The 26,920-nt window shown below is 48.8% G+C and overlaps 1 protein-coding gene across 10 annotated transcripts in view; it reads right to left on the bottom strand.

The window, feature by feature from the left end:
- Nucleotides 1–26,920, bottom strand: part of Myo16 (myosin XVI) — a 531,552-nt gene that overhangs the window by 176,502 nt on the left and 328,130 nt on the right. For all 10 annotated transcript variants that reach the window (XM_087193116.1, XM_087193117.1, XM_087193118.1 and 7 more), the window contains 3 exons: nt 22,135–22,252; nt 21,346–21,417; nt 19,083–19,224 (listed from right to left, as the gene is read on the bottom strand). In XM_087193116.1, the coding sequence (XP_087049242.1) occupies nt 19,083–19,224; nt 21,346–21,417; nt 22,135–22,252 (332 nt within the window). The remainder of the gene's footprint in view (nt 1–19,082; nt 19,225–21,345; nt 21,418–22,134; nt 22,253–26,920) is intronic.

The raw sequence follows: 26,920 nt of genomic DNA, 5'->3' as shown, positions 1-26,920 counted from the left end.
CCCATGGACTGGGCCCCTGAAACCTTGAGCCAAATTACACACTTGGAGCTTTAACTTGTGAGTGTCAGGTACTATGGCCCAGGGACATGAAAGCTGAGTGATACAGATGTGTTCTTCTTACTTCAGAGAGTGAGTCGCTAGTTTGGAGACTGTGGGAAGCCGTGTGCCAGTTAACATGGCTATCTTTTACGAACTACCTCAACCAGACTGCTTCAGAACACAGGGACGATTTGATAAATGTGCTGATGAAATCTGGACCTCTAGGAATCTGGACCACACTGACTTGAAAATTTCTTTTCTTATCATTCTTCTCAGTGCTGTTAAACCTAACATTCTCTTCCACTATCTAAGCCCATATTCTGGGTATACTGGGCAGCGGTGAGGAGGTTTAATAGTGTGAGAAATTTCACCAGGGACATTTTTCTTCAGCAGCTGTCTGCTCCGTCCTACAGCCACCCTCAGTCCGTGGAGCAGGGAGCTAGTGGTTGATGGCTGCTGGGGAAAGTCACCCTCACAGTGAGGCGTCCTGGCCTCATCCCCAGTCCCTGGTGTTCCCGTTCCTCTCCCTGGAGGACATGTGGTCCCTGCTCTCCACCCCCCACCCCCCTCAGGATTCCAGGCCAGAAGTTGTCCTTCATGCCAGTACCTGGTATCCTCCCTGGTACTTTGTCCTTCCAGGATCCCCCGCTGACAGGGACCAAGCACTGCTTCTAAGCCATTTGTCCTCATTTTTTGCAATAATCAAAGACCACAAACTGCTCCAGACCCTACTGGGGACGCTTCAAACATGTCCTCCCTGTGTCTGAGAGAGAGAAGTCTGGGAACAGACAGAAACAAATGTGTGGTCCTTGCTTACCCCAAAGCAAACCCAAGCAAAACAGTGCAGAAAGCCACCTACAGACCCCAGGGTCTTCTCTGAACTGTGACATTTCTACTTCCAAGGAAATGTACTTGCTACTCTCTAAAGCAAATCAGATCACCGAGGGACACCTGGGAGGAAGAGCCCGAGCCGTCCCTGGGGGTTTGGATGTGCAGGCTGCAACCTTTACAACCCTCCCCTCCCCATCAATAAACTCATAGACCCAAAGCACCTGTCAGCCCCAGCCACTGAATCCTTATTACAGCCACCACCCGATTGTCTGGGCGCCACCTCATTTGGCCTTCAAGTGACCTGACAAAAAACAAGTCCTTGTAAGCACGTGTCAGAACTGGCCTAAGTAAATGAGACCTCACCGGGGCCAAACACCATTAGTCGTGCTTTTAAATGTCCATGTTTAGGTCAACTGAAATATTTTAAGAAAGCAACAGCGGGATCCTTAAGAAACTGATGTCTCAGGGAAAACCAAGACAAAAATCTCTGCAGTACCGAAACTCAGTTTATCCACTGTACGGTAACTGCTGCCCATGGCTCCAGGAGCTGTAGGTGGGGCTGTCCCCCACACGACGGACCCTCCACGGACACTCTGCCCATGAGGAAGTGCCGGGACATGTGGCTGTCTGGGGAACCTGGCAGGAGAGCTGGGGAGTCCTTCCTGGTCTCCTCGTCTGTCAGCGGCCTAGAAGCTGAGAATAGGGGTGCAATCAGCTTCCCCTCCACAGCTCTCAAGAGCGAGATGACCTGGAACCACTGCAGGTCTGCGGGAACAGGAGGGCCGGTGCTGGAGGGAGGCAATGGACCGCAGCCAGGGCAGCGGGTGTGCAGGGGAGAGCACTGTGGCTGTGAGCTGTGTGAGCATGGCATCCCCACAGAAAGCCAAGCAGCACACACGATCTCCGATTTCATTGTTGTCAACTGATTTCAGAAGTCAGGAAAGGATAGTTTAAGAAAAGCAACATTTCTAAAAGTGGTTAATTTACCTCTTCTTTAATTAAGTTTATTGGTACATTTTAGGTATACAATATGATGACATTCATCATTGGGAATTTGCACCTTTACATAATCTGTCTTGGTTCTTATTTTTCCCCCTTCCCCTGCCCTCCCTTCAACCTCTCCAACCCTCCCTATTTACAGAGACTTTGTTTCCATTTTTTTCTTTTCTCATATTTATTCCTTTCCCTTCTTTCCTTTCCCCTACTCCTCCAACTTCCCTTACTCCTTTGCCCCTTTTCTACATATTTCACATTATCTATTATACCTTTTAGTCCTTATTTACACTTTCAGTTTCTCACACTAGAGAAACTATTTGGTATTTACACATGTGTGTCCTATTTATTTCACTTAAGAGTATGGCTTCCATGTGCATCCATTTAGCTATAAATGTCTCTAGTTTCTCATTCTTTATGGCTGAGTAGTATTCTTTTATTTTTTAAAATCTTCTTTATCCAGTCTCCAATTGATGGGCAATTGGGCTGTTTCCAAGCTTTTGCTATTATAAATTGTGCCGCTATAAACATGGGTGCACATATATCTCTGGGGTAAGATTCTTTTAATTCTTTTTGGAAGATACCCAGCAGGGGAATAGCTCAGTCAAAGGGACCTCTAGCCCTAGTCCTTTGAGGTATCTCCATACTGATTTCTACAGTGGTTGCACCAGTCTACACTCCCACCAAAAATAGAGAATGGTTCCTTTCTCCCCACACCCCTGCCAGCATTTGTTATTGGTTGATTTCTTAACAGCAGCCATTCTTTCTGGGGTGAGGTGGAATCTCAGGGTTGTTTTCATCTGCATCTCTCGAATGACCAATGATGTTGAACATTTTTTCATATGTTTATTTGCTGCTTTTACTTCTTTGTCTGAGAAATGTCTGTTCATTTCTGATGCCCATTTTTGGATTGGTCTTTAAATTTGGGAGGTCTGATTTTTTAAAGTTCTTTATATATTCTAGATAGTAGACCTTTGTCTGAGGAACAGTTGGTAAAATTTTTTTCCCACATTGTAGGTTGTCTCTTAGCTCTGTGGATGGTTTGTCTTTCAGTCAGAAACTTTTTAATAAGATGAGATTCCAGTTGTTGATTCTTTGTGCTAGTTCCTGTGCTACTGAGGTTTTGTTCATAAAGTCTTTTCCTATGCCAATATCTTCAAGAGTTCTACCTAACTTATCTTCCAGCAAGTTTAGTGTATCTGTTTTAATATTTAGATCTTTAATCCATTTTGATCTTAATTTAGTGTATGGTGATAGATATGGGTCTACTTTTAATTCTTGGCAGGTTGAAATCCAGTTTTTCCAACACCATTTATTGAATAGGCTATCTTTCCTCCAATGAGGGTGGTTGGCTCCTTTGTCAAAGGTGAGGTGGCTGAATATGGCTGGAGTTGTTTCTGCATCTTCTAATCTATTCTATTGATCCTCGGGTCTGTTTCTTTGCCAGTACCATGCTGTTTTTATCACAGCAACTTTGTAATATAGTTTCAAGTTGGGGATTGTGATACCCCCAGCCATGTCTCTGTTGCCTAGAATGGCTTTTTCCATTCTAGGTCTCTTCTGGTTCCAAATGAATTTTTGGATTCTTTTCTCTAGTTCTGTGAAGTACATTGTTGGAATTTCAATTGGCATTGTATTAAATCTATATAGTAGTTTTGGAAGTATGGCCATTTTCACTATATTGGTTCTTCCTACTCAGGAGCAAGGGATGTCTTTCTACTTTCTTATATCCGCTTTGATCTCTTTTTTCAGACTGCTGTAGTTTTCAGTGTAGAGGTCTTTTGCTTCCTTGGTGAGGCTGATTCCTAGATATTTCATTTTTTTGGATGCTATTGGAAAAAGGAGTTGTTTCCTTAATTTCTCTCTCAGTGAGTCTGTTATTTGTGTATAAGAAGGCATGGAGTGTTTTTTGAGTGTTGACCTTGTATCCAGCTACTGTACTGAAGCTGTCAATTAAGTCTAGAAGTCATTTTGCGGAGTTTTTTCTGTCTTCTATGTAAAGTATCATATCATCAGCAAATAATGACAGCTTAACTTCTTCCTTTCCTATCTTTATTCCTGTCATTTCTTTCTCTTTTCTTATTGCTGTGGCTAATGTTTCCAGAACTATATTGAACAGGAGTGGTGATAGTGGCCATCCTTGTCTTGTTCCTGATTTTAGCGTGAAAGTTTTCAGTTTTTGACCATTTAGTATGATGTTGGCTGTTGGTTTTTCATAGATAGCCTTAATCAGGTTAAGATAAAGGGCTTCTATTCCAGTTTTCTGTAACCCTCTTGATTTTAAAAGTAGCACCTTGTGAACCTCCATGCCACCATCCACAGAGGGCCAGTCTCAGTGCATAGAGAATAAATTCATGAGTAGTCAGAGGCTCACGTCAGCTGCCAAAGTCTCCAGGGAAGTCAGGTCTGTGTATGAAAGCAGAGGAATGGGTGACACCGGGACACATGATGCTGATACTGCTGGCCAGGGGTACTCTGCAGTTCGGTCACTGTGGGAGGGACCAGCTGCAGTGTCAGGGAAGGGCCCTTAGCCATGTGCATTTGACCCCACATTTTACCCCAACCAGTGAAGGTCTTGCAGTCCATTTCTCTTTTGATCAAATCTCAGCCCTTTTAGCATCCTGTTGGAGTTCTGCCGTGGCTTGATAATGAAGCTAATGGCTGGGTACTTGCTGGACAGTTCCAGCCCCATGGCTGCTTCTCCTGGCTCTCCTGCCATCTCCCCAAAACAGACTCTGGGAGGTGGGGCTGGCTCATGCCACTGGCAGTTTGAACTCTCTTACTGCACAGTTGCTGAGAACCTGTACCTTTTTAGAGAAAATGTCTTAATCTAAATTCCAGCAATTTCCCACAAAATCAGTAATTTTGAGGCCACGAAAGTGGCTCTTGATTCCTGCCATGACTCATCTTCCTCTACGCTGGTGCTGGCTGGAGCACAGGCCTTGGAGTAGGCAGCTGGACTCCAGTTCTGCATCTTCCCATGGCCTCAGGACCGTGGCTCTGCCACACCCTCAGTTTTCTTGTTAGTAAACCACACGGAAGTGGAGAGAGAAGTGAAGTGAGATTTACAAAATGCTTAGAACAGTATTAGAACCTACATCCTTACAAAAGTGTTCGTGTTATCAAAGATGTGCCCTCTTGTTTTTCAGAAGTTTTGGTTCTAAGCTAATTCTTAAACAAGTGGCATTTTCTTCACACTATCTTAACAGGCAAGGACTTTACACATCTTATGTTTAACCCTTAGCAGAGTCGTAGAACTCAGCTCACACTTGTATTTGTATATGTGAAGAATAAGCACTTTCTCTATTTTGTTGATAGTTGACTTTGTCTTATTCTTGGGTCTTCAGTCATGGGAAAGAGGGGCAAACCAGCTAATATCCAGTCTGTGGATCTAATAGGTTAAGGATGATTTATAAGTTGCCTTTAAATGTCCTTTTTTAAAACTGTTCACTTATTTTTAAAATTTAAAAAAAAATTTATTAGTAGTATACGTTTGCAGTACATGATTACATTCATTTTGGTGAGTTGGTACATGTACATAAGATCTTCGTTCGTTTTACTTTCCCTTCCCCTCTCTCCCTTGTCCTTCCATTTCCTGGTCCCCTCCTCATTTGGAAAAGTTGTTCTTTATTTGTGCTTCAGGCCTCTCATGTAAGAGAAACCATGTGATACCTATGCTAGTGTGAAAAGAGTCTTGGATGGGTAAAGGCAAAATGTTCGAGTCTCCTTCCCTGGGGCCGAGGTGGAGCATGGGTGGATGGAGAAGATGTGGCTTGTCCCCTGGATCTGTGACAAGAAGGACATTCAGGCGTCCTGGCTGTACGGGCTGCTCATTCCTGGGCATTCCCAGACATTGTCTCTTGTGCGTTACACGGCTGTTCCCTCGAGTGCCCTGGGCTGTCCTTACTGGCTCTGAGAGCCACTGGTTAAAATTTCAGGAATTTTGTAACTTACCTGTAAACCAGTTAAATCATGCTTAAATGAAAACTTAAATGGTATAAACCTACAATGCAGTGGAGTGTATGAAAATAGAGGTAAAAAACATCTACTTCCCCCAAGTTTGGCATTTTCCTTCCCTGACATTACCCTCTCTTCCCTTGTTCCTGTTTGGTGAATTGCATTCTCATCCTTCTTGTTAATATTACTAAACTCTCACTGCTTTTATTTTACATTTAAGCTCAACATTTAATACTCAGAAGGGTTTCAGAAACTTTAGAACAAACCTTAAAATGTGGATTCTATGACATATTATTACTAAGAGCTTGTATTACTTAATAATCTCACTAATAGAGCTGTCCTAGTAAGCCCAAGAAAGGGCTATGGGCCTAATAAACACACTCTATAGGATGCCTGTGTGTGTCCTGCATCTGCCCACTGTTGTACTGAGAGAAAGCGGAGGCATTCGGTCCATAGCTTCCCTGGGGTTGACAGGCATCTGTCTGATGCCAGAACCAAAGCACGGGAATCACTGTTCCTATCCTGTGTGAGTCGCCCTATGCGCTCTCTGTGGCTCCACCTCAGCACCCATCGGCCTTTCATTAATAGTCTAACGCAGCGCAGTCTCCCTCACACTGGATTTGTGGTGAGAGCCCCCTTGCTCAAGGGCCTGTGGACTGCAACACATGACTTAAATGTGAGTTCAAGAGGTATAATTTCATTGGCTAAAGGAATCCATGGCAGAGTCGAGTGCTGTTTCCCATCTTTGGAAACCATTGGCAGACAGTTTTTACAGCACAGAAATACTCTCCTGCTTCAAAGCCCTGAGGACCCAGACCCTGAGAAATCCCAGCTGAGTTGTTCACAGCCCTGACTTGCTCATAAGAAGTGGATCTGCTTGGTCTCAGCCTTCCCGCCAGGGCAGCCCTTCCTGTGAGAGTGTCACTTCTGGGGTCATCTGCTGGGATGTCCATCGGTGTCAGCACTCAGTAACAACCTTCAAGAACCAAACGAAATACCCAGCAATTCTGAGCAGCCAGGGGCCCAGTCCTGTCCACCCCACCTACCCCATGTTCAGGACCCACCCGTTCTGAGCCCCACATCCTGCCTTGTGATGGGGGAGGCTGCCCTGTAAGAGGCCACTGTGAGCTCTCCTGGGGAAGGAGAGGTGGGCCTTGTCACGGGGGTGGGGAAAGTTCCCCCATGTGGCACAAGGCCATCTGGGCCTGATGTAATACAGGTTTCCTTAGCAATGATGTCATAAATACAGGGCGGGGCAGCACATTCCGGGTCCCCAAGGCTCAAAGGCAAGTGACTGCCAGAAGGGTTCTACCCTACAGAGCAGAGCACCTGCACTCCACTAGCCTGGATTGCTATATCTCACTCATTTTGGTCCTTCCCTACCCCCACCCCGTCATGTTCCTGCGGTGCCCCTGGGTTCCCACACTCCTCATCTGGCAGCAGTTGTCATTCCTGGTCCTGGCAGCCCCGATTCCAGAAAGGCACTGGGTCCAGCCGACCAGGGGAAACTTGAGGAGGTTAAGAAAAAAGAGAAAACAGGCATGCTTACGCAGTTCAGCCTTTCAAGACCCAAATTTCAAATCATTCCCGACGTTCCTGAGAAATTGGCAAGTGCTCAAGCACAGGAAAACCGGCTGGTGGAAGATCAGCATGAAGGGAGAAGGTTGCGGACAGTGGACAGGGTCCTCAAGGGTCCCAAGGGCATACGGAAAAGACTGCTCGAAGAGAGGCAGAAACAGAAGGTGAGGGGGAAGCAGAGCACCCAGCCACTGGCCGAAAACAGCGCAGACAGACGGAGCCTCAGGAGCCCCAGCACAGGGAAGCCGGGGCAGAATGAGGGGGTGCTGGGGCCCAGGCACCCGCTCCGTGCAGCACAGAAGGTACCCGTGTCTTCTGCCCTGCAGGATGCCCTGCTGCACAGGTTGGCCACCGCCGGCTTGGCCAAAGCCCACATGGGGCAAGAAACAGAGCCAAAGACCTCGCCAACAGCATTTGGGTTTCAGAAAAGGCCAGTGGGACAGGTAAAAGCATGAAAGCTACCAAACCGATCTTAGGTTTCAAAACAGGTCATGGCTTTCATAAAACTGCCTCTCTCAAGGGCCACAGAACACTGGAGGACGGCCACAGGGAGCAGCTCCCGAAGGAAGACACACGCAGGAGGCTGAAGATTGCAGAGGGGCCTCTGTTCTCCACACTGAGGAGCCTCATCCATTCCCCCTCTCAGGGGCTCCTCTCATCCTCTGGAGACCCACGTGTTCAGGAGCATCCTTTCCCCAAATTACATGATCCTGCCAAAACCACTGTAGGAAGCACTTCTGTTGAATACCAACCTGGAGGAAACACCCCTGAAAAAAATGTGTTTACCACAAACTCTCCGATTTCTGCCACGGATTCTGCCCTCACCCTGATAGCCACCGATGACCACACCGGTGAGAGGCACTGGGAGTACACCAGCACCGGCACTGAGCCGCCCCCTCCAGAAATCTCTGTCCCCTTGCTGTCGTCCCCCGGAGATGAGGTCGAGACCCAGCTAAACCAGCAGCTTCACATCCTCATTCCCAACGAGGAGGGTAGGAGGCTCATTTTGGGTATGATAGCCAGTACCAAAAATGACTGTTCAGAGCCCCGCGGGCACCTGGCCTGTGCCAAGCTCATCTCCAGAACAGACCACCTGATGAAGCTGCTCAGTGAGCAGGAGGAAGAGAAGGTGGCCCAGGCCCAGTGGGACACGGAGCAGTGGAAGAGCGAGACCTACATCAAAGAGAGTTCGGGGGTCTCCAGCAATCAGAAGACGGGAGGCGAGCCAAGGGACCACACACAGGAAGTCCCAGAACACAGCTACACCATGCTCATCCTGGCAATAGCACTCATGGTGACCCCAGTGCTTCTGATCATCATCTTCTGTCTGATCAAGATTTGCTGCCACAGAACAGCTTCGGGGCAAGATGAGGAAGGGTCGTCAAGTAGCGATTGCGGGCCGAGAGGGAGGTACTCAGTGGAAAAGGACAGTCAGGAGGGCTACTCCTGGTTTTGGCAGCCACTGTGGGGCTGGTACCTGACCGCGCCTGTCAACTTCTTCCAGCAACGGAGCGTGGCAAACAAGCTACGACAAATCAACTCAGCCAACCAGGATGAGCAGTTCATGTGGGAGGTCAGCGACATCTCAGTGTCAGAGTAATCCACAAAGGCAGCTGCGCGACCCCTTCCCACCTTAGGTGATTGCAAACAAATTTCAAAATAAAATCACAGATACACATCCACATCCTGGCTGTGCTGACTTTGGGAGGAGCTGGGAGGAATTTGTTCAGGGGCCCAATCCCGGCCTTGGCCCTGGGTTGTGGCGGTGTCATTGAGAGGGGTTTTGAGGGCCAACCTTAGCGACTCTCCAAGGCAGGGGACATGGAGCCCTGGCTCCATGCGTGAAGGAGCAGTGTGGCCCTAAAAGGACAGCAGGTGTTTGCTCTGAGGCCCGGGAAGCCCTCAAGAGCAGGGCTTTGGGGATTTGGGAAAGGACTTGGATATGTGAGCCCCAGAGAATGTACAAGGGAGACAGAGGACCTGCCTCGCCTCGGATAGAGATGTGAAGTAGGCCGGAGGAGGCGGCGTGCACACAGCTGTCAGTGCCTCCAAGCCTTTCCCAGAACAAACGGGACCGGACAGAACTTTATTCCCCAAGGGTTTCTGCTAGGAGGCAGGATCATGCAATGAGAAAGAAAGTGGCTGGAAATTGTAACCCAAAGTCTAGTCCTGGCCTTGACCCTGACCCATTGAGTGACCTTGGGCAAGCTCCTTCACCTCCCAGGGATGCTCTCTTCCACAGTTTGTAGTGCAACTTATTTTAAGGGTCGTGCGTGCCACCTGTTTGCTGCCATTTACACACGAGAGAGCCCTGGGATGTTTTATTAAGCCAAGGTTGCCGGCTCTCAACCAGAGGCGACCTTAATGCTCAGACACTGTGAGGATGTGGGATCAGCCCGAACCCCTCTCCTGCTAATGTCCTCTTTCTCCTCAGTCCTGCTGTCTCCATGTAAGGGCACAGCATGGGCGATTGTCTTTCAAATTGTTTTCTAAAAGGCTCACATGGCAGATGAAGTGAAGGCAGGATGGCAGTTGGTACCTCTTGCAGTTCCCACTGAGAGTGACCAAACCTTGCCGGTGCAGGAGCAGAGCTCTGGACCCTCGGCCGAGGCCTTGCTTCAGATTCTGTTCACAGCATTCTCCCGGTTTGGCTTCTGCACTCAGACTAGGTTGTCCCAAATCCCACAGTGGCCCATCCTGGGCCGTTTCTGAGCCATCCAAATGTACTCGGTGAGCAATGCTCAAAGAGCCCAAAAGGCCCGTGACAGGAAGCTGCTTTTCCAGACCCCCCCAGTGCAATTTTGTCTTGAGACCAAGCACAGGCAGTAGTGACATGGGGCCTTTGCCCTGAACTACCTACGATGCCGAGAGCTGCCAAATTACTAACTTGGTCAGAGGAGATCATTCAGATAAACTCCGCTGAATCAAGAATGTAGTCTTTATTTTCCTGGCATTGATATATTGGGTGAATGTGGCCTATATAATAATGAGCCACTTTCATGTGAGCCTCAGAAGGGGCAGGTACGGACTGGCCAACGTTACCAGCCCTGCCCAAAGGAAGCCTGAGAAGGGGCAGTGAGACCCTGCCCAGAAATACTTCAAAGCCACTGGTGTCCACTGAGCCCTGGTCTTTGCTGAATGTCCTAGCAGAATTGCCCGATGCCCTTACTGCGCAGCTACAGCCGGAGGGCTTTGATGACCTAGCATCTTCTGCTCCCTCCCGGGAGTTGTCCCCACGTCTAGAATCCTCTGAACAAATTGGACAGCATTTTGCGTTTAGAACATGCCGGTGCTACAGTTACTACATGAAAGCTACTAAACCAATCTTAGGTTCCAAAAGGGTCATGGCTTTCATAAAACTGCCTCTCTCAAGGGCCACAGAACACTCGAGGACGGTCACAGGGAGCAGCTCCCGAAGGAAGACACACGCGGGAGGCTGAAGATTGCAGAGGGGCCTCTGTTCTTCGCACTGAGGAGCCTCATCCATTCCCCCTCTCAGGGGCTCCTCTCGTCCTCTGGAGACCCACGTCTTCAGGAGCATCCTTTCCCCAAATTACATGATCCTGCCAAAACCACTGTAGGAAGCACTTCTGTAGAACACCAACCTGGAGGAAACACCCCTCAAAAAAATGTGTTTACCACAATCTCTCCGATTTCTGCCACGGATTCTGCCCTCACCCCTGATAGCCACCGATGACCACACCGATGAGAGGCACTGGGAGTACACCAGCACCAGCACTGAGCCGCCCCCTCCAGAAACCTCTGTCCCCTTGCTGTCGTCCCCCGGAGATGAGCTGGAGACCCAGCTAAACCAGCAGCTTCACATCCTCATTCCCAACAACGAGGGTAGGAGGCTCATTTCGGGTATCATAGACAGTACGAAAAAGGACTGTTCAGAGCCCCGTGGGCACCTGGCCTGTGCCAAGCTCATCTCGAGAATAGACCGCCTGATGAAGCTGCTCCGTAAGCAGCAGGAAGAGAAGGTGGCCCAGGCCCAGTGGGACACGGAGCAGTGGAAGAGCGAGACCTACATCAACGAGAGCTCGGGGGTCTCCAGCAATCAGAAGACGCAAGGCGAGCCAAGGGACCACACACAGGAAGTCCCGGGACACGGCTACAACAAGACGCTCATCCTGGCAATAGCACTCATGGTGACCCCAGTGCTTCTGATCATCATCCTGTCTCATCAAGATTTGCTGCCACAGAACAGCTTCAGGGAAAGATGAGGAAGAGTGGTCAAGTAGCGTTTGCAGGCTGAGAAGGAAGTACTCAGTGGAAAAGGACAGTCAGGAGGGCTTCTCCTGGTTTGGGCAGCCACTGTGGGGCTGGTACCTGACCACGCCTCTCAACTTCTTCCAAAAGCATAGCATGGCAAAGAAGCTACACAAAATGAACTCAGCCTATGAGGATGAGAAGTTCCTGTGGGAGGTCAGCGACATCTCCTCACAGTCAGAGTAATCCACAAAGGCAGCTGAGTGACTCCTTCCCACCTTAGGTGATTGCAAACAAATTTCAAAATAAAATCACAGATACACATCCACATCCTGGCTGTGCTGACTTTGGGAGGAGCTGGGAGGAATTTGTTCAGGGGCCCAATCCCGGCCTTGGCCCTGGGTTGTGGCGGTGTCATTGAGAGGGGTTTTGAGGGCCAACCTTAGTGACTCTCCAAGGCGGGGGACATGGAGCCCTGGCTCCATGCGTGAAGGAGCAGTGTGGCCCTAAAAGGACAGCAGGTGTTTGCTCTGAGGCCCGGGAAGCCCTCAAGAGCAGGGCTTTGGGGATTTGGGAAAGGACTTGGATATGTGAGCCCCAGAGAATGTACAAGGGAGACAGAGGACCTGCCTCGCCTCGGATAGAGATGTGAAGTAGGCTGGAGGAGGCAGCCTGTACACAGCTGTCAGTGCCTCCAAGCCTTTCCCAGAACAAATGGGACTGGACAGAACTTTATTCCCCAAGGGTTTCTGCTAGGAGGCAGGATCATGCAACGAGAAAGAAAGTGGCTGGAAATTGTAACCCAAAGTCTAGTCCTGGCCTTGACCCTGACCCATTGAGTGACCTTGGGCAAGCTCCTTCACCTCCCAGGGATACTCTCTTCCACAGTTTGTAGTGCGGCTTATTTTAAGGGTCGTGCGTGCCACCTGTTTGCTGCCATTTTTACACGAGAGAGCCCTGGGATGTTTTATTAAGCCAAGGCTGCCGGCTCTCAACCAGAGGTGACCTTAAAGCACAGACGCTGTGAGGATGTGGGATCAGCCCAAACCCCTCTCCTGCTAATGTCCTCTTTCTCCTCAGTCCTGCTGTCTCCATGTAAGGGCACAGCATGGGCGATTGTCTTTCAAATTGTTTTCTAAAAGGCTCACATGGCAGATGCAGTGAAGGCAGGATGGCAGTTGGTACCTCTTGCAGTTCCCATCGAGAGTAACAAAACCTTGCCAGTGCAGGAGCAGAGCTCTGGACCCTCGGCCGAGGCCTTGCTTCAGATTCTGTTCACAGCATTCTCCCGGTTTGGCTTCTGCACTCAGACTGGGTTGTCCCAAATCCCACAGTGGCCCATCCTGGGCCGTTTCTGAGCCATCCAAATGTATTCGGTGAGCAATGCTCAAAGAGCCCAAAAGGCCCGTGACAGAAAGCTGCTTTTCCAGACCCCCCCAGTGCAATTTTGTCTTGAGACCAAGCACAGGCAGTAGTGACATGGGGCCTTTGCCCTGAACTACCTACGATGCCGAGAGCTGCCAAATTACTAACTTGGTCAGAGGAGATCGTTCAGATAAACTCCGCTGAATCAAGAATGTAGTCTTTATTTTCCTGGCATTGATATATTGGGTGAATGTGGCCTATATAATAATGAGCCACTTTCATGTGAGCCTCAGAAGGGGCAGGTACGGACTGGCCAACGTTACCAGCCTTGCCCAAAGGAAGCCTGAGAAGGGGCAGTGAGACCCTGCCCAGAAATACTTCAGAGCCACAGGTGTCCACTGAGTCCTCGTCTTTCCCTAATCTCCTGCCAGAACTGCCCGATGCCCTTACTCCGCAGCTACAGCGGGAGGGCTTTAATGACCTAGTGTCTTCTGCTCCCTCCCGGGAGTTATCCCCACGTCTAGAATCCTCTGAACAAATTGGACAGCATTTTGCTTTTAGAACATGCCGGTGCTAGAGTTAATACATGAAAGCTATTAAACCAATCAGGTTCCAAAAAAGGTCATGGCTTTCATAAAACTGCCTCTCTCGAGGGCCACAGAACACTCGAGGCCGACCCCAGGGAGCAGCTCCTGAAGGAAGACACACGCGGGAGGCTGAAGATTGCAGAGGGGCCTCTGTTCTCAGCACTGAGGAGCCTCCTCCAGTCCCCCCCTCAGGGGCCCCTCTTGTCCTCTGGAGACCCACGTGTTCAGGAGCATCCTTTCCCCGAATTACGTGATCCTGCCGAAACCTCTATAGGAAGCCCTGCTGTAGAAAACCAAACGGCAGCATCCCCTGTGGCGCGAGCCCGGGGCAGCCCCACACACAGCTCAGCAGACGCCCATCGTGGGCAGCCAGAGCTCCAAGGCTCCCCGGGGCGACGTGACCGCCAAGGAGGCAGCAGGTGCTTCCTCCGCCAAGGCCAACGGACAGGAGAATGGCCACGTGAACAGCAATGGAGACTTATCCCCCAAGGGTGAAGGAGAGTTGCCCCTGGTGAACGGAACAGATGAGGCAGCTGGGGCCACTGGCGATGCATTTTAGTTGCATTTTATAAGACTTTGGTGAGGCAAGCTTTATTTTTATTATTAGTAGTATCATTATCATTACTCAACCCTGAACCTTTGCTGTTTCTTTTCACTGGGTGACCAATATTCTTAGGAACTCTTCTGTCACATTTAAAATGTGTGCCAGACACCACTGCTGGGAAGACAGAAGAAGGACCTGAGAAACTGTCCCTCAGAAAAGCAAAAAACAGTACCAGGGAAAGCCAGGCGCAGTGACTCCTGTCATCCAGGTACTCTGAAGGCTGAGGCAGGCTGGGAAGCTCAACAAGACCCTCCCCACCAAAAGACAAAGAGCAGGGAAAGGGGCAGTGGCAAAGTCTGCTAAAAGCAGCTTTTCCAGGTCACTAGAGGTTAACCAGCCTGCAGTAATCTGACAGGCATTTATTTCGTTGAATCTCAGCAGGGAGAGTGACTTTGCTGGGAGTCTCATTGTGTCTTATCTGGGCACATTTCCCCCTGCAGCAACACAGGGGCATTAAAAGCCAGCAGCCTTCCCATTCCAGAGGGTGCAGAGCAGATGTGGATTCCTCAAACCCCCTCCTAGGGAGCTGTCCTGGTTTCATGTCTCGCAGCTCCCTGGGAACTCCTCCTCACAGGATAGTTTTTCTGCGACCCAGCTAATAGACTCGCTACGCTACCCATCTTTCCCTGGAGCATTTGTGGTAAACAACTCACAGTAAGTGCCTAGCATGGCATTTTCCCAAAGCTGGGGTAACTGTTGTGACAAACAAGCCGCTCGCCAAAACACTTACTCTGAGAAGACCAGAAACGGAAATGGTAGGTCCTAGGGCACTTGGCAGGCTGGGCATGTTCCTGGGAATGCAGAAGGCTGCGCGTGTGTTCGGGTCTGTGGGCATGCTCAGAAGATACTCCAAAGACTCACCTCTCACCTGGAGCGACCCTACAGCCTGGCACAAGAAGCAAGTGCAGACTCAGAAAGAGGAGTACCTCTGGTGCACACAGCCAGGAAGGCTCTGTCCCACGCACAGACGCTCAGCGAAGGCTGGGAGTTACTGCAGCTGACACAGGACTTCAGCACAGTCCTGAGCTGACTACCACAGCAACTGAGTAGAGATCGCACTGCCTATGCGTGCGAGGAACACAGACCTTAAAGACGTGGCTCAGAAAAGTGAGAAAACTTCAGAAGTCACAGATGAAAGGACAGAGAAAGGGGCAGGAGGAGTGCTGGGAGACCTCAGGCCTGAACACTCCCCGAAGTTGATGGGAAATACTAATCTGCCCATCTTACACACTTCCAGCCCCGAAGTGGGATCATGTGAGGCAGACCCACACCAGGCACAGTGTAACAGCTGTACTTGTTGAAATCCAAAGACAAGGGATCTTGGAATCACCAAGGCAAAAGTGATTCATCATGTCCGAGGTCCTCAATAGATCAGTGCCTAGCGGCTCATCACAAGCCTGGAGGGAGCCAGCAGGAGGACGACAAATTCAGTGAGCTAGAAGAAAAACATTAGCAGCTGAGAATTCTATCAAGGGAAATTACCCTTCTTGGAGAGAAAATCATGACACTCTTGATAAGCCAAAGTGGAGAGCATCTGAGGATATGGAGAGCATCTGAGGATAGCAGATCCACTGTCAATGCTAAAGGGAGTCAGGCAGGAGGAAATGAGACCCTATGTGGTAACTTGAGCTCACAGGAGAAATAAAGGCAGTGGAAAGTTGAGTGCACAAGTAAGCATGACAGATAGTATAATGCATGTTCTTGGTACTCTATGTCCATCCTGTTATATTTAAAAGACATAACTCGGGTGAATATAGTAGGCCAGAGTTGGACAGACAAACAGTAGGGCAAAGCTTTTGCACGTTGTTCAAATTTGGTTGGTATTTATCTGACATAGATTGTTATATGTTAAGGTATTAATTGAATCCAGATGAAAATTATAAGAATAACATAATACAGGAAGATAAATGCAAGAGCCAGCATTTCCTATTGGTTGATTTCTTAATAGCAGCCATTCTTTCTGGGGTGAGGTGGAATCTCAGTGTTGTTTTCATCTGCATCTCTCGAATGACCAGTGATGTTAAACATTTTTTCATATATTTATTTGCTGCTTCTACCTCTTTGTCTGAGAAATGTCTGTTCATTTCAGATGCCTATTTTTGGATTGGGTCTTTAAATTTTGGAGGTCTGATTTTTTAAAGTTCTTTATATAGTCTAGATAGTAGACCTTTGTGCAAGGAACAGTTGGTAAAATTTTTTTCCCACATTGTAGGTTGTCTCTTAGCTCTGTTGGTGGTTTCTCTCGCAGTGGAGAAGCTTTTTAATAAGATGAGATCCCAGTTGTTGACTCTTTGTGCTATTTCAGGTGTGACTGAGGTTTTGTTCATAAAATTGTTTCCTATCATCAAGAGTTCTACCTAACCTTTCTTCCAGCCGGTTTAGTGTTTCTGTTTTAATGTTTAGATCTTTGATTCATTTCGATTTTAGTTTAGTACATGGTGAGAGATATAGGTCTCAATTTAATCTTTGACAAGTTGAAGCCGAATTTCTCCAGCACCATTTATTAAAGAGGGTATCCTTCCTCCAGTGAGGGTGTTTTCCTCCTCTATCCAACATGAGGTGGCTGTGTGTCCACTGGTCCTCAGGTCTGTTTCTTTGCCAGCTACTGTGATAATGTAACACTTTAAAATGGGTTTCTCAGCTGGGTGTGATGGCACACACCCATAATCCTAGCCCTGTGGGAGGCTGAGGCAGGAGGATCATGAGTTTGAGCCCAGCCTGGGCAACTTAAGGACTTAGCAAGACCTTGTCTGAAAATAAAGAATGCACAGATGTGAGAGCTGAAGCAGACACCAACAGGGCAGTGCATACGCTCATCTTGGAAGCCACGTCTGTGACGCACGGCTCGACCTAGTGAACCAGCCACCCCGCTTCAGCTCTGTTGCAGCCCAGGGTTTTCAAGTGGAAAGAAACCTCCCTGGGATCTGGAGAGCGAGCGAGCAGCGCTGTCTCGAGTGTGCGGTTATGAACGTTGCACCCTCGTCACTGGAATCCAGAAGTGAATCCGTCGGTCTCAGATCAGTCTCGTCACCTATTTGGATCTCACTTTGTCTTCCCTTCATAACTTGTAGAGTAAATTCTACTTATTTTCTCTTGCAAAATTCACAAATACAGAAGAGCGTGCAAAATGCCTGTCTCATAAATTTCAATGTCTTCTCCCATTTTACCCATGCAGGGTATCATTTTTTAATTCATAATTTTTATGACACAATCAAAAAAAATTTCAAAATTGGGGACTGGTAAACCCTAAAAACATATCCTAAGGTTATCCAAGTTTTTGAGAGGTTTGTGTGACTTAGGAAATGGCTTGGTATCCACAGCCAATCTCCCTGACGGCACCCAATCTTGTCTGATCTCGGAAGCTAAGCAGGGTCAGGCCTGGTTAGGGTTTGGATGGGAGAAAATGGGCTGGTAATTCTGCAAAACCGTAAGCTTTCCATGAGTTTCAATGTGTTAGAAATACAACAAAGATAAGCTTTCACTGCGTTATTTGCAGATTTATATTGAAGTCGGATGAGTCATGAAAGAAACAGGGAGGGAAAACTGAAATTAAGACCCAAGAGATGATACTGTCTCATAGAAAATGAACTTTATAATATGTTAATTCACTTCTAATTACCCTCTAATCTGTGCCTTCATTCACCCACTTAGTAAGAAAATATGAAGGGTAATCCTAAACTTACATACTAACACGGGGCAATAACCACCAGAAGGGGAAACCATGCTTTTTCTCCCTTTATGTTTGCCTTCTCTGTGTGTATAATCAGAAACTAGATCTTTCCAATTATACACATCTAGGCTTTGGTAAGACCTAAATGTCAAATGGAAATTTTCTCAAAGTTTCTAGGTACAGCCTGATTTATATGTTAATTATGTATTAATTTTTCAATGTCAACTTTAGCAAGGGTACTAATCATGTTATACACAATTAATTGAGTAAACTTCACATGTTAGTATCTCTATGAATAATCATAATGTTTAGAGGAAAACTGCAAATTAACTGATAACAGGTGAACACAGGGAGAGCAAAGTCCAGAGTCCTGATCTTACCAAACACTGACGTTTTTCTGCTAGAATCCAGATTATACTGCATCTGCCCGTCAGTCACCAGCTCTGTATTGAACGTGCTGACCAATGAGCTGTGTGTTTCATAGGTGTAGATTTTATAAGAATTTTAGTATTCCTTTGTCCATGAGATCCCCTGCGATGCCTATGTTTATTTAAGAGCTTCCCCATTAATACACATTAGCCCTAATGTTGTCTAAGAAACATCTAAAGGCAGCATTTTTCACCAGTTTGGTAAAGAAGTCTAAAAAGAAACAAAGAAATTCTCAGAAGGTTTCACTCAGAGCCAAGCACACGTGGAATGACTCCTGGATGCAGTTCTGCTTTCAATTGTGTGCTCAAGGTCATTATTAGTGACAAGAATAACAACAAAGTTTGCCATTGACGAGATGCCCAGAAGTGTGTAATTTTCAGAAGATGAAATAGCCTTGAAAAGCTACTGCTTAAGGTTGATTAAGGGTATGAACCATGTGATTACCATGGAGACCCTCTGCCAAATAACCCATGAAATAAGTGAAGAAACGAAGAAGAATCACACATGTCATCAAATAGGTTCCAAGAGAGATTCGGGCTCCCTCCAGCGCTTTAGATGCCCTCAGACTGCCTTCCTCCAAGACTCACAAGCCTTTCATCCTTCCAGGTGCACAAAAGCCCATGGAGAACCTCGTTGTCAGGCAGGTCACTGCACATTTATGTGCACGCGGTGGCTCGGTCATTCGTCCTCTGCTGGGTGGGCAGGACTCACAGGTCTGAAGAACCACTGCTCAGGCCACCCAGGAAGATGACCGTCAGAAACAAAGCGCTTGAAGAGTGAGCCCCGAGTAGAGCCCGGGCACCTCACCCGCTCCTACCTGGCATCCTCCTCCTGACTGTGCAGGCAGCAGTTCGCAGTGTTCACCAGAAAGCTGAACAGGCGGCTGTACAGGGACTTGGCCAACAGGTCGCGGTAGAACTCGGCGGTCCGCACGGTGTGTCGCCGCACTACCAAGTCTCCTAGAGTCATGCAAAGAAGAGGGGTTAGGACAGCCAGTTTAGAAGCAGCAAAATCATGCACATCCTTTTTCCTTCCGCACCCACGTCTCCTGAAGGATGTTAAAAATGGCCCATGATTCTAATAACAAATGAGGTCTCCGTGGGTTCTCACAGAACATGCTCCCTGACATGAGTGTGAAATACGCTGCCATCACTGCTCAGATGTGAGCACAGCTTCAGGCCTCTCAGGAGGCCCTGCCATTTCCTCCCAGGAAGCCGCCCTGCCTGGGATCCCCAGCTAAGTGTCCTGACAGCAGCTCACTGGTTGGCGTACTGAACTGTTCCTCGGCATTGGAGGCCTGTCTGTGTGGACAAGGGGCTGTACTTTAAATATTTTTCAAAGAAATGGTCTAATCAGCCAAAGCGTGGGTCTGGAGTTAGGGAACAAGACTGGGCGCTCAGGTAGAAGTTTTCTGTGTCGTTCTCCTAAAAGAGTGCTGAAATCTTGAAAGAGAAGTTTTGGAAGAGAACAGATGGGAGAAGGGACCCAGGAAAGACAAGGGGGCCAGTGCCACCGAGGGGACAGCACAGATGACAGCAAGGGCAGTGGCTGTGCAGGAGGATGGAACCCGGTCCCTAGGGGGCACACGACGGAGGCGTTCGGGTCAGTCACCAAGACGCGGGAGGGCGAGGGCAGCGGAGGTGCAGGAATGCTAGATGATGCAGGCTCGCAGGAGAACAACGGACTTGGAGGAGGTCAAGATGCAGATGAGGCCGATGCAAAGGGGTCTTGGAGACACAGCTACGGGGGGCGTGTTAGGTGTGGCCTAAGGACTACTGCAGCTCCAGGGCCTTCCTGAAGGGATGGACTGTCCACCAGGGAGATGAGACATCCGTGAAAGCCTGCTATCTCCAGATGAATATCATACTTGCCTTTCACAGATTACTTCTGAACTAGCACGGGAGGCTGTCAGAAGGAGACAGGGTCAGGTAAAGGATTCTCCAGGAGGCTCTCGCCATGACCAGGGAAGGAATCGCAGAAGAAGAGGCAAGGACACCGAGGGTCCTGCGGGCCATGTCTGCCCTCTCCACGGAGAAACAATGGTCAGAGATGTCAGGGGCAACCTGGGGACACTTAGTGCGCAGCGGGACATTCTCTCAGTTCCAGGATACCCGAAGGCAGCTCTGGGGGCAGGGACGGGCGGGCATCGCCAAGCACGCGGCCAAACACCTCCAGAGCAGTGCACGGAGGAAGCGGGCAAGACCCGTGATGATTCAGAGAAAAACGAGCACCCCGGAGGAAGACCGAGGCAGGGGGATCGCAAGTTCAAGCCCCGCCTAGGCAATTTGCTGAGCCCCTGTCTTGAAATGTTCAAAAGAAAGAAAGGACTGGGGCTTGTAGCTCAGTGCAAAGGCTTTGGTTCTATTCCAAGTGAAGAAGGAGGAGGAAGGAAGAAGGGGGCCCCGGCAGATGGGCTCTGAGGCCTCACAGGGGTGCATCCCAGTGAGCACGTGAAGGGCGTGGGGACCAGTCCTCTCAGCCACAGGCGGAGAGAGACAGAGACAGAGAGACAGGGACCGGACACCTGGGGCTCATGCAGCCCTCACTCGGATCTAGCCGGCCAGTTAGCAGTGACTGGGCATTCAAAGTTATCTCACCTCTGAATCTCTGAATTTTCTCATCGTGAAAATGGCAACATCATGCCCCCCTCATAACGATTTGTGAGAGATTGAAAACTACAACACTCAGAGCCTGGGCACCATGCCTGCCCAGTCCTGCGTGCCCAGCAGAGGAAGAGCTGCTGGGAGGCTGGGCTGTCACCGACCGGGCAGCACAGCCAGGGGTGCGTGCGGGGGCCTCGTTTTCCCGGAATAGGGCCTCTGGATGGATGGTTTGTTTCGCTCACGTGACAGATTCGCTAGAGAGGGCAACCGGTTAACCAAAACGAGCTCTCGGGATCACAAGGCCCACACAGTGCTGTGCCACATTGAGGGACTCGTGGCTGTGATGGGTTTCTAAACTGGCCCTCAATTCCTAGACACAGTTCCGCCGAGTGGGGGCAGACAGAGATGTGCTTCATCTCCACGTGTGAAAGAGGACCGAGGTGTGTACAACGGCAAAGTCATGCACAGAAAGCTCACCTTTAAGATACTGAACATCAGTCGTTAGGGCGGATGCCAGCTCATCTGTGGACACCTGTAGCATCCCAGCCACTGAAAGGAAGCAACATTGGAAATGTGAAGTCAGCATCCGTTTCTGCCTATGAAGAGCATTACAGTCTACAGTTACCCTGTGCACTTTGTATGCACTGAAGAAAGCACATTTGTGCTTTGAAGAGAGTAACTACTACTGTAGAGGTCAGATGGGACCAGCAAAAGAGCTATCCAAACATGCATACATCCTGGGTTCTGTGCCTTGAATCACAGCTGGCATCTCCTCTTTCTCCTCACAGATGGTACTGAGGTTTTTCCCAAATTCCTTACTCAATCATTTTGCTGTGGGTGGACACAGGGTGTGTAATGACAATCTGTACTTTTGAGGCCTTTTGACAACACTTTCAAGTGACTAGCAAGGCAGTTTTAAAAAGGGAGCGAGATTTCCAGTGAGATCTTGGAAGGGAAGAAATGGTACTAAGTATTTTAAACATGTTTAGCTAATAATGTGGCGCGGTGGGGGTACAGAATACTAGAGGAGCTCGAGTAGGAGCCGAAGGGTGAGTATGGGGAGGCGGTGGGTGTGCAGACTGAGGACTAAGAGCGTCTCCTCCATCCTCCCCGCAGCTGCCCGGGAGAAAGCACAGCCTGCAGGCCATGCCACTCAGGGAGCTCTCCAGAGAACCAGATCCCGCTGGCTTTTGCAGACTGTGTCTCCATCTACTGGCCATTTGCAGACTGCATGTCAAGGGCAGCGTCAGGGCCCTACCCCCTGACCTTGCTCCAGCAGCTGGAGGTCAGAGACTAAGGTGGAGTCAGCATCCGTGAGCGCAGTGAACTGCAGGTCCCCGAGGTGCAAGATGGCAGCCAGGAGCACGAACAGGTTCTCCACCTCCTGCCATTGACAAAGGAAGAGGTCACTTAGGAAGGCGAACCGATAAGTCCTGGACAACTGAGACGTAGGTTACAGCACAGATGTGGAACCTGTGGGGGGACTGGGCCTCTCAGATCCCAAGTGTTGGACAGAAGAACTGTGAACACCTGTTTCCAAGCAGAAATCTCATAATCAATGCATATTTCTCATCATCAGTGTTTCTTTTCCTCAAACATAAGAGAATAAGGAAGTGATTCTGATACAAATTAATGTCTTCTTGGTTGTTTTTTGAGACAGGGTCTCACTATGTAGTCCAAGCTGGCCTTGAACCCATTATGTAGCCCATGCTGGCCTTGAACTCTCAACAATCCTCCTGCCTCAGCTTCCTAAGGGTTAGGACTACAGGTGTGCACCACCATGCCCAGAAATTAATGTCTTCTAAATACTGATTGCAACAAAAACAGATGATTACAGATGGAGGTCTAACTGGTTGGGAGTCACCTGGGGGGTAAGACTCCAGTCCTCTGACCCAACCCTTACAGCAGAGGCAGGAGGGTCTCTATGGTGGGCCTTTCCTAATGATCATCGCCCCTTGAGATAAGCAAAGGCGGTGACTGGAGTTTGCCACTTCTGCTGCGATGAAGACCAGGATGCCAGGGAAACATGGGAAAACTCCAGGGCCATCTCAGGGCAGAAAGCACAGGGGGTTGGAGAAAGCTCCCATGGAGAGAGCCAAGACCCAGGACGCCGCAGAGGTGAGATGGAGGTCTGCAGCTTGCTTTTGGATGGGTATTTTATGGCAACAATGAAAAATCAAGGACGAGCTGAGCGTAAAAGTCTGCTTCTCTAGAATGTCAAATAGTGGCACTTGGTGCTCACAGGGCGCAGACAGAGGGGCTTTCAGTGTGCCAATCTGTGACTGTGGAGGAAAAGCTCCTGCCACACCTGCGTGGGTAGCCCTCAAGGCCTCTGCCGTCTGATTCATTAGCACTCACAGCAATGGGGTCCTCGGGATGGCACCATTTTCTCCAGTTTTCATAAAAGGCATGATTCTATTGTGTGGTGTAGTGTGTGTGTGTGTGTGTGTGTGTGTGTGTGTGTGTGTAGGAATCTAACCCAGGGCCTTTGCACTGAGCTACAGCCCAAGGCCTTTCTTTATTATTTACAGCGGACCCTTGACTTGTGAACTCAATCCATTCCCGAGGGCCGGCTGCAACTCAAGTTGGTCAGTGAAGGCTCAGGCTCCTCTACACAGCCTTCAAAGTCTCTCTCCTGCACACAGGCAGATCTCAGTGTCCTTGGAGAGACACCCGCCCAGGATTCCTCAGTTAGCCCCACATAGGAGAGGATGCTGTCCTGTTCCTTCCAGAGCTCTCTAAGGGTTAAATCTGTATCTGAGACCATCTGGAAGCACAAGTGGCCAGCATTCAGGTCATAACTCAAGACTTTGTTCATAAGTTAAACCAAAATTCTGGTAGTAATCCAAGTTGTTCTTATGTCAGGCTGGGTTGTAACTTGAGGGTCCACTGTATTTGGAGACAAGTCCTCTTGCTAATTTGCCAAGTTGCCAAGGCTGGCCTTAAACTTGTAATCCTCCTGCCTCAGCCTCCCAAAATATAGGGATTAATAGGATTCACCACCACACCCAGCTTGACTTTGTCATCTTTTATAAGACAGCACTCGGGTGGACACTCTCTAGGTATCACATTCTATGATCCTGACATTACACAAAACTGTGTTTGCAAATCCCTAAATTTCATATTTAATTCACTCTTGCCTTATAAAATAGCATCATCTTAGACTCTTAAGTGACTTGACAACTTTTTTCCTTAGTAATAATTCCTAAAGGTCTTCATTAAATATTTAGTATCTGCAAGACAGATGGACAAGCAGAACCTGTGCCGTGCTCAGGAGTCACAGGATTTAATGATGGAGGCAGATATGTGTCACTGTGTGACGGACTCCATGACAGGTCTGCAGTCCCTGTGGGCAGCGAGGCCATAACTCTGTCTGTTGTGCACAGCTGGCCCCTGATATCTTGCCCTCCCCACACTAGGTTGGGGCTGAGGGTGCAGGTCAAGGTTTTGGATGATCAAACTACCTAGGGCCACAGCTCACTTCTGGTTTATTTTGGCTGGAGTCCTGGTCAGCCCAGAAATGCCTTCCTGTGAGTTGCAATGGATTGAATCCACCCCTCCCAGTAGGCTAAGTGTCACTATTCCAGTTGCTTTCCAGGACCAAGAGGAAGGATGCACTTCACATCTTTTGTTGTCTTCTATCAACAGGTCAAAACTAACACATCATGAGAGTTTCTGTTAGTGCCGCAGCCAGCAGGTAGAGTTTGCTTGCTCTGCCTTTGAACACCAATCTTGGATTTTCAAAGTCCTGTTTCCAAGCAACTGGATTTCACTGGAATGAAATCTGCCTCTGTCTGTGCTCCTGTTTCCTGGAAGGAAGCTAGAAGCTTTAGGCATGGAGGGTGGGTGTTACAGTTTCTATCTAGATGTCTCCCAAAATCTCATGTGCTCATAGGTGGGGCTCTGGGGAGGTTACTGGATCATGGGGAGTGGTGCTCAAGGGCAGACTTGTCCACCGATGAGTTTAGAGCCTAATGTGATATTGGGGTGGAGCCTAGTGGAGGAGGTGGTCCCTGGGGCATGGCCCGGAAGGGTCAGGCTCCCTCCTCCTCCCTTGATCTCTCTCTGCTTCCTGTCACCATGCCAGGAGCTGTTTCTCCTTTGCCAGGCCCTCTGCCATGCTGCCTGCCTTGGAGCCAGCTGATTGTGGACGGAAACCTCTACAGACTATGAGCCAAAATAAACCTTTCCTTAGATTGTGGGTGCTGAGTATCGTGACTCAGTGATGAGAAAGTAACTAAGAAAATAGAAATAATAAAATCAGAAAAACCTGACAGGAGCAAGGACAAAGATGAAACTGTGCAAGTAGGTAGGGTCTAGGAAAGGACAGAAAAAGAGAGATTAGATAATTAGAGCAAAAAGAACAAGACACTGTCTGACCACAGCTTTTAGAATTCCAGCCTCTAAAAAAGATATCCCACTCAAAGCCAGGCACGGTGCCAGACTTCTGTAACCTTCACAGTGGGGAGGCTGAGGCAGGAGGACTGCTTCAAGTTCAAGGCCAGCCTGGGCTATACGGTAAGTTCAAGGCCAGCCTGAACTACACAGTGAGACCCTGTCTCAAAAAACAAAACAAAACAAAACAAAACAAAAAAACTGGTTTCTGAATAGAGTGAGGGGGGACCAGAGCGAATGTTCAAGTGACTTCATTCGGGGGCCATTCCTGACCCTGGCCCCGGGGCACTTCCCACCCTCACATGCAGTCTCTGCCCCCTCAGGCTGGGGATGGGGAAACCCAGGCCCACACTGGCCACAAACAGAACATGTCATGCCTGGGGTGGAGTCTGGGCTGTGCACGCCTGGCTTCTCGGAGGCACTCGCTCTGGCAAGGTAACCCTAACCCAGACCTCGAATGCGGAGGGGGACTCGGTGCCTCGGAGGGAAGGCGAGGCCTGGGGGTCTGCGAGCTGTCTCGCCCAAGCTGGACCACTCTACATCTCTGACTCAGCAGACCTGCGCTGTTTACTTCAGCAACTGTGAACCACACACAGCTATGTAAGTTAATCAAAAGAAAAATATTAAAATTGAATTTCTTCCGCCTTGTGAGCCGCACGCCAAGGGGCTGGGAGTGGTGCAGGGCTGGCAGCAGGTGGGAACACTTCCGGGTCACGTATGTTCCTTCTGCACAGCCGTGGGGAGGCCTTTCTGAGGGACCGCGCAGCTCAGCAAGGTCTGCAGGTACCGGGTAATCCTTTAGGAATGAGAGCACTGTTTTCTGTTGTTTAAGAAGACACTGTAATACAGTGAGTAGATTCATTTTCCTTGACTCTGAGTGGTCAACAGTATCTTGAGGTCCCCTAGGATTCTAGTGGGTTGGTCAGTTCAGGCAGTGTGATGAAAAACATGGTTAATGCTTAAGTTAAAAATATTTATTACAGTAAATATAAACACACTGCCATGAATCCCCTAAAATCCCTGCCCACTCTTTATACACACTCCCCCTATTGTCCCTGACACTTTCTGAAGTGGCTGTGGAGTCCTCTTTCCTTTTGTCTTTAGTTGTGCTGTCCTGGCTGCCTGCATGTCTGAACAGATTCAAAATGTTGACCTTTTGTGTCATTTTGATTTGGGAGAGGAGCCACAAGTCCCATGAATGAGGTGGGTGAGGACACAGCGTCATGTTTTTATGGGTCTTTTTGTTGGACGTCACGGACAGCAGCATTCACTGTATTTTTGATCACACTATGAGGACACTCATGAAAGAGGACTTCTATAGCTGCTTCAGAAAGTGGCAAGAACAATGAAATAAGTGTATTTGTTCAAGGCAAGGAGAGCATTTTGAGAGGAATAATGTCAATATGTGTTTTAGTGGGATACAAGTTTTAAAATTTAAACATTCAGCGTATACTTGGACCACACCTTGGTTATTGGTCTGATCTGGACATGCACCCATGTTCCTTTTGGGAAAGGCTCCAGGCCACCATACTGAAAACTACACCCCTTCCTGTCACACTCTGAGGTCATCCTTCCTCCTTGTCTTCCCAGTACCTCTCCCCTCCCCAGCCTCTCTGCTCATCTCCTGCCCCACTAGAATTCGGGCTCCAGGAGCAGG

The sequence above is a fragment of the Heterocephalus glaber genome, unplaced genomic scaffold (genome assembly GCF_053883595.1).
Source record: "Heterocephalus glaber isolate CG9 unplaced genomic scaffold, H.glaber_assembly_v1.0 deba00001579, whole genome shotgun sequence".
NCBI classification, from domain to species: Eukaryota; Metazoa; Chordata; class Mammalia; order Rodentia; family Bathyergidae; genus Heterocephalus; species Heterocephalus glaber.
This window is presented reverse-complemented; position numbering and strand designations above follow the sequence as displayed.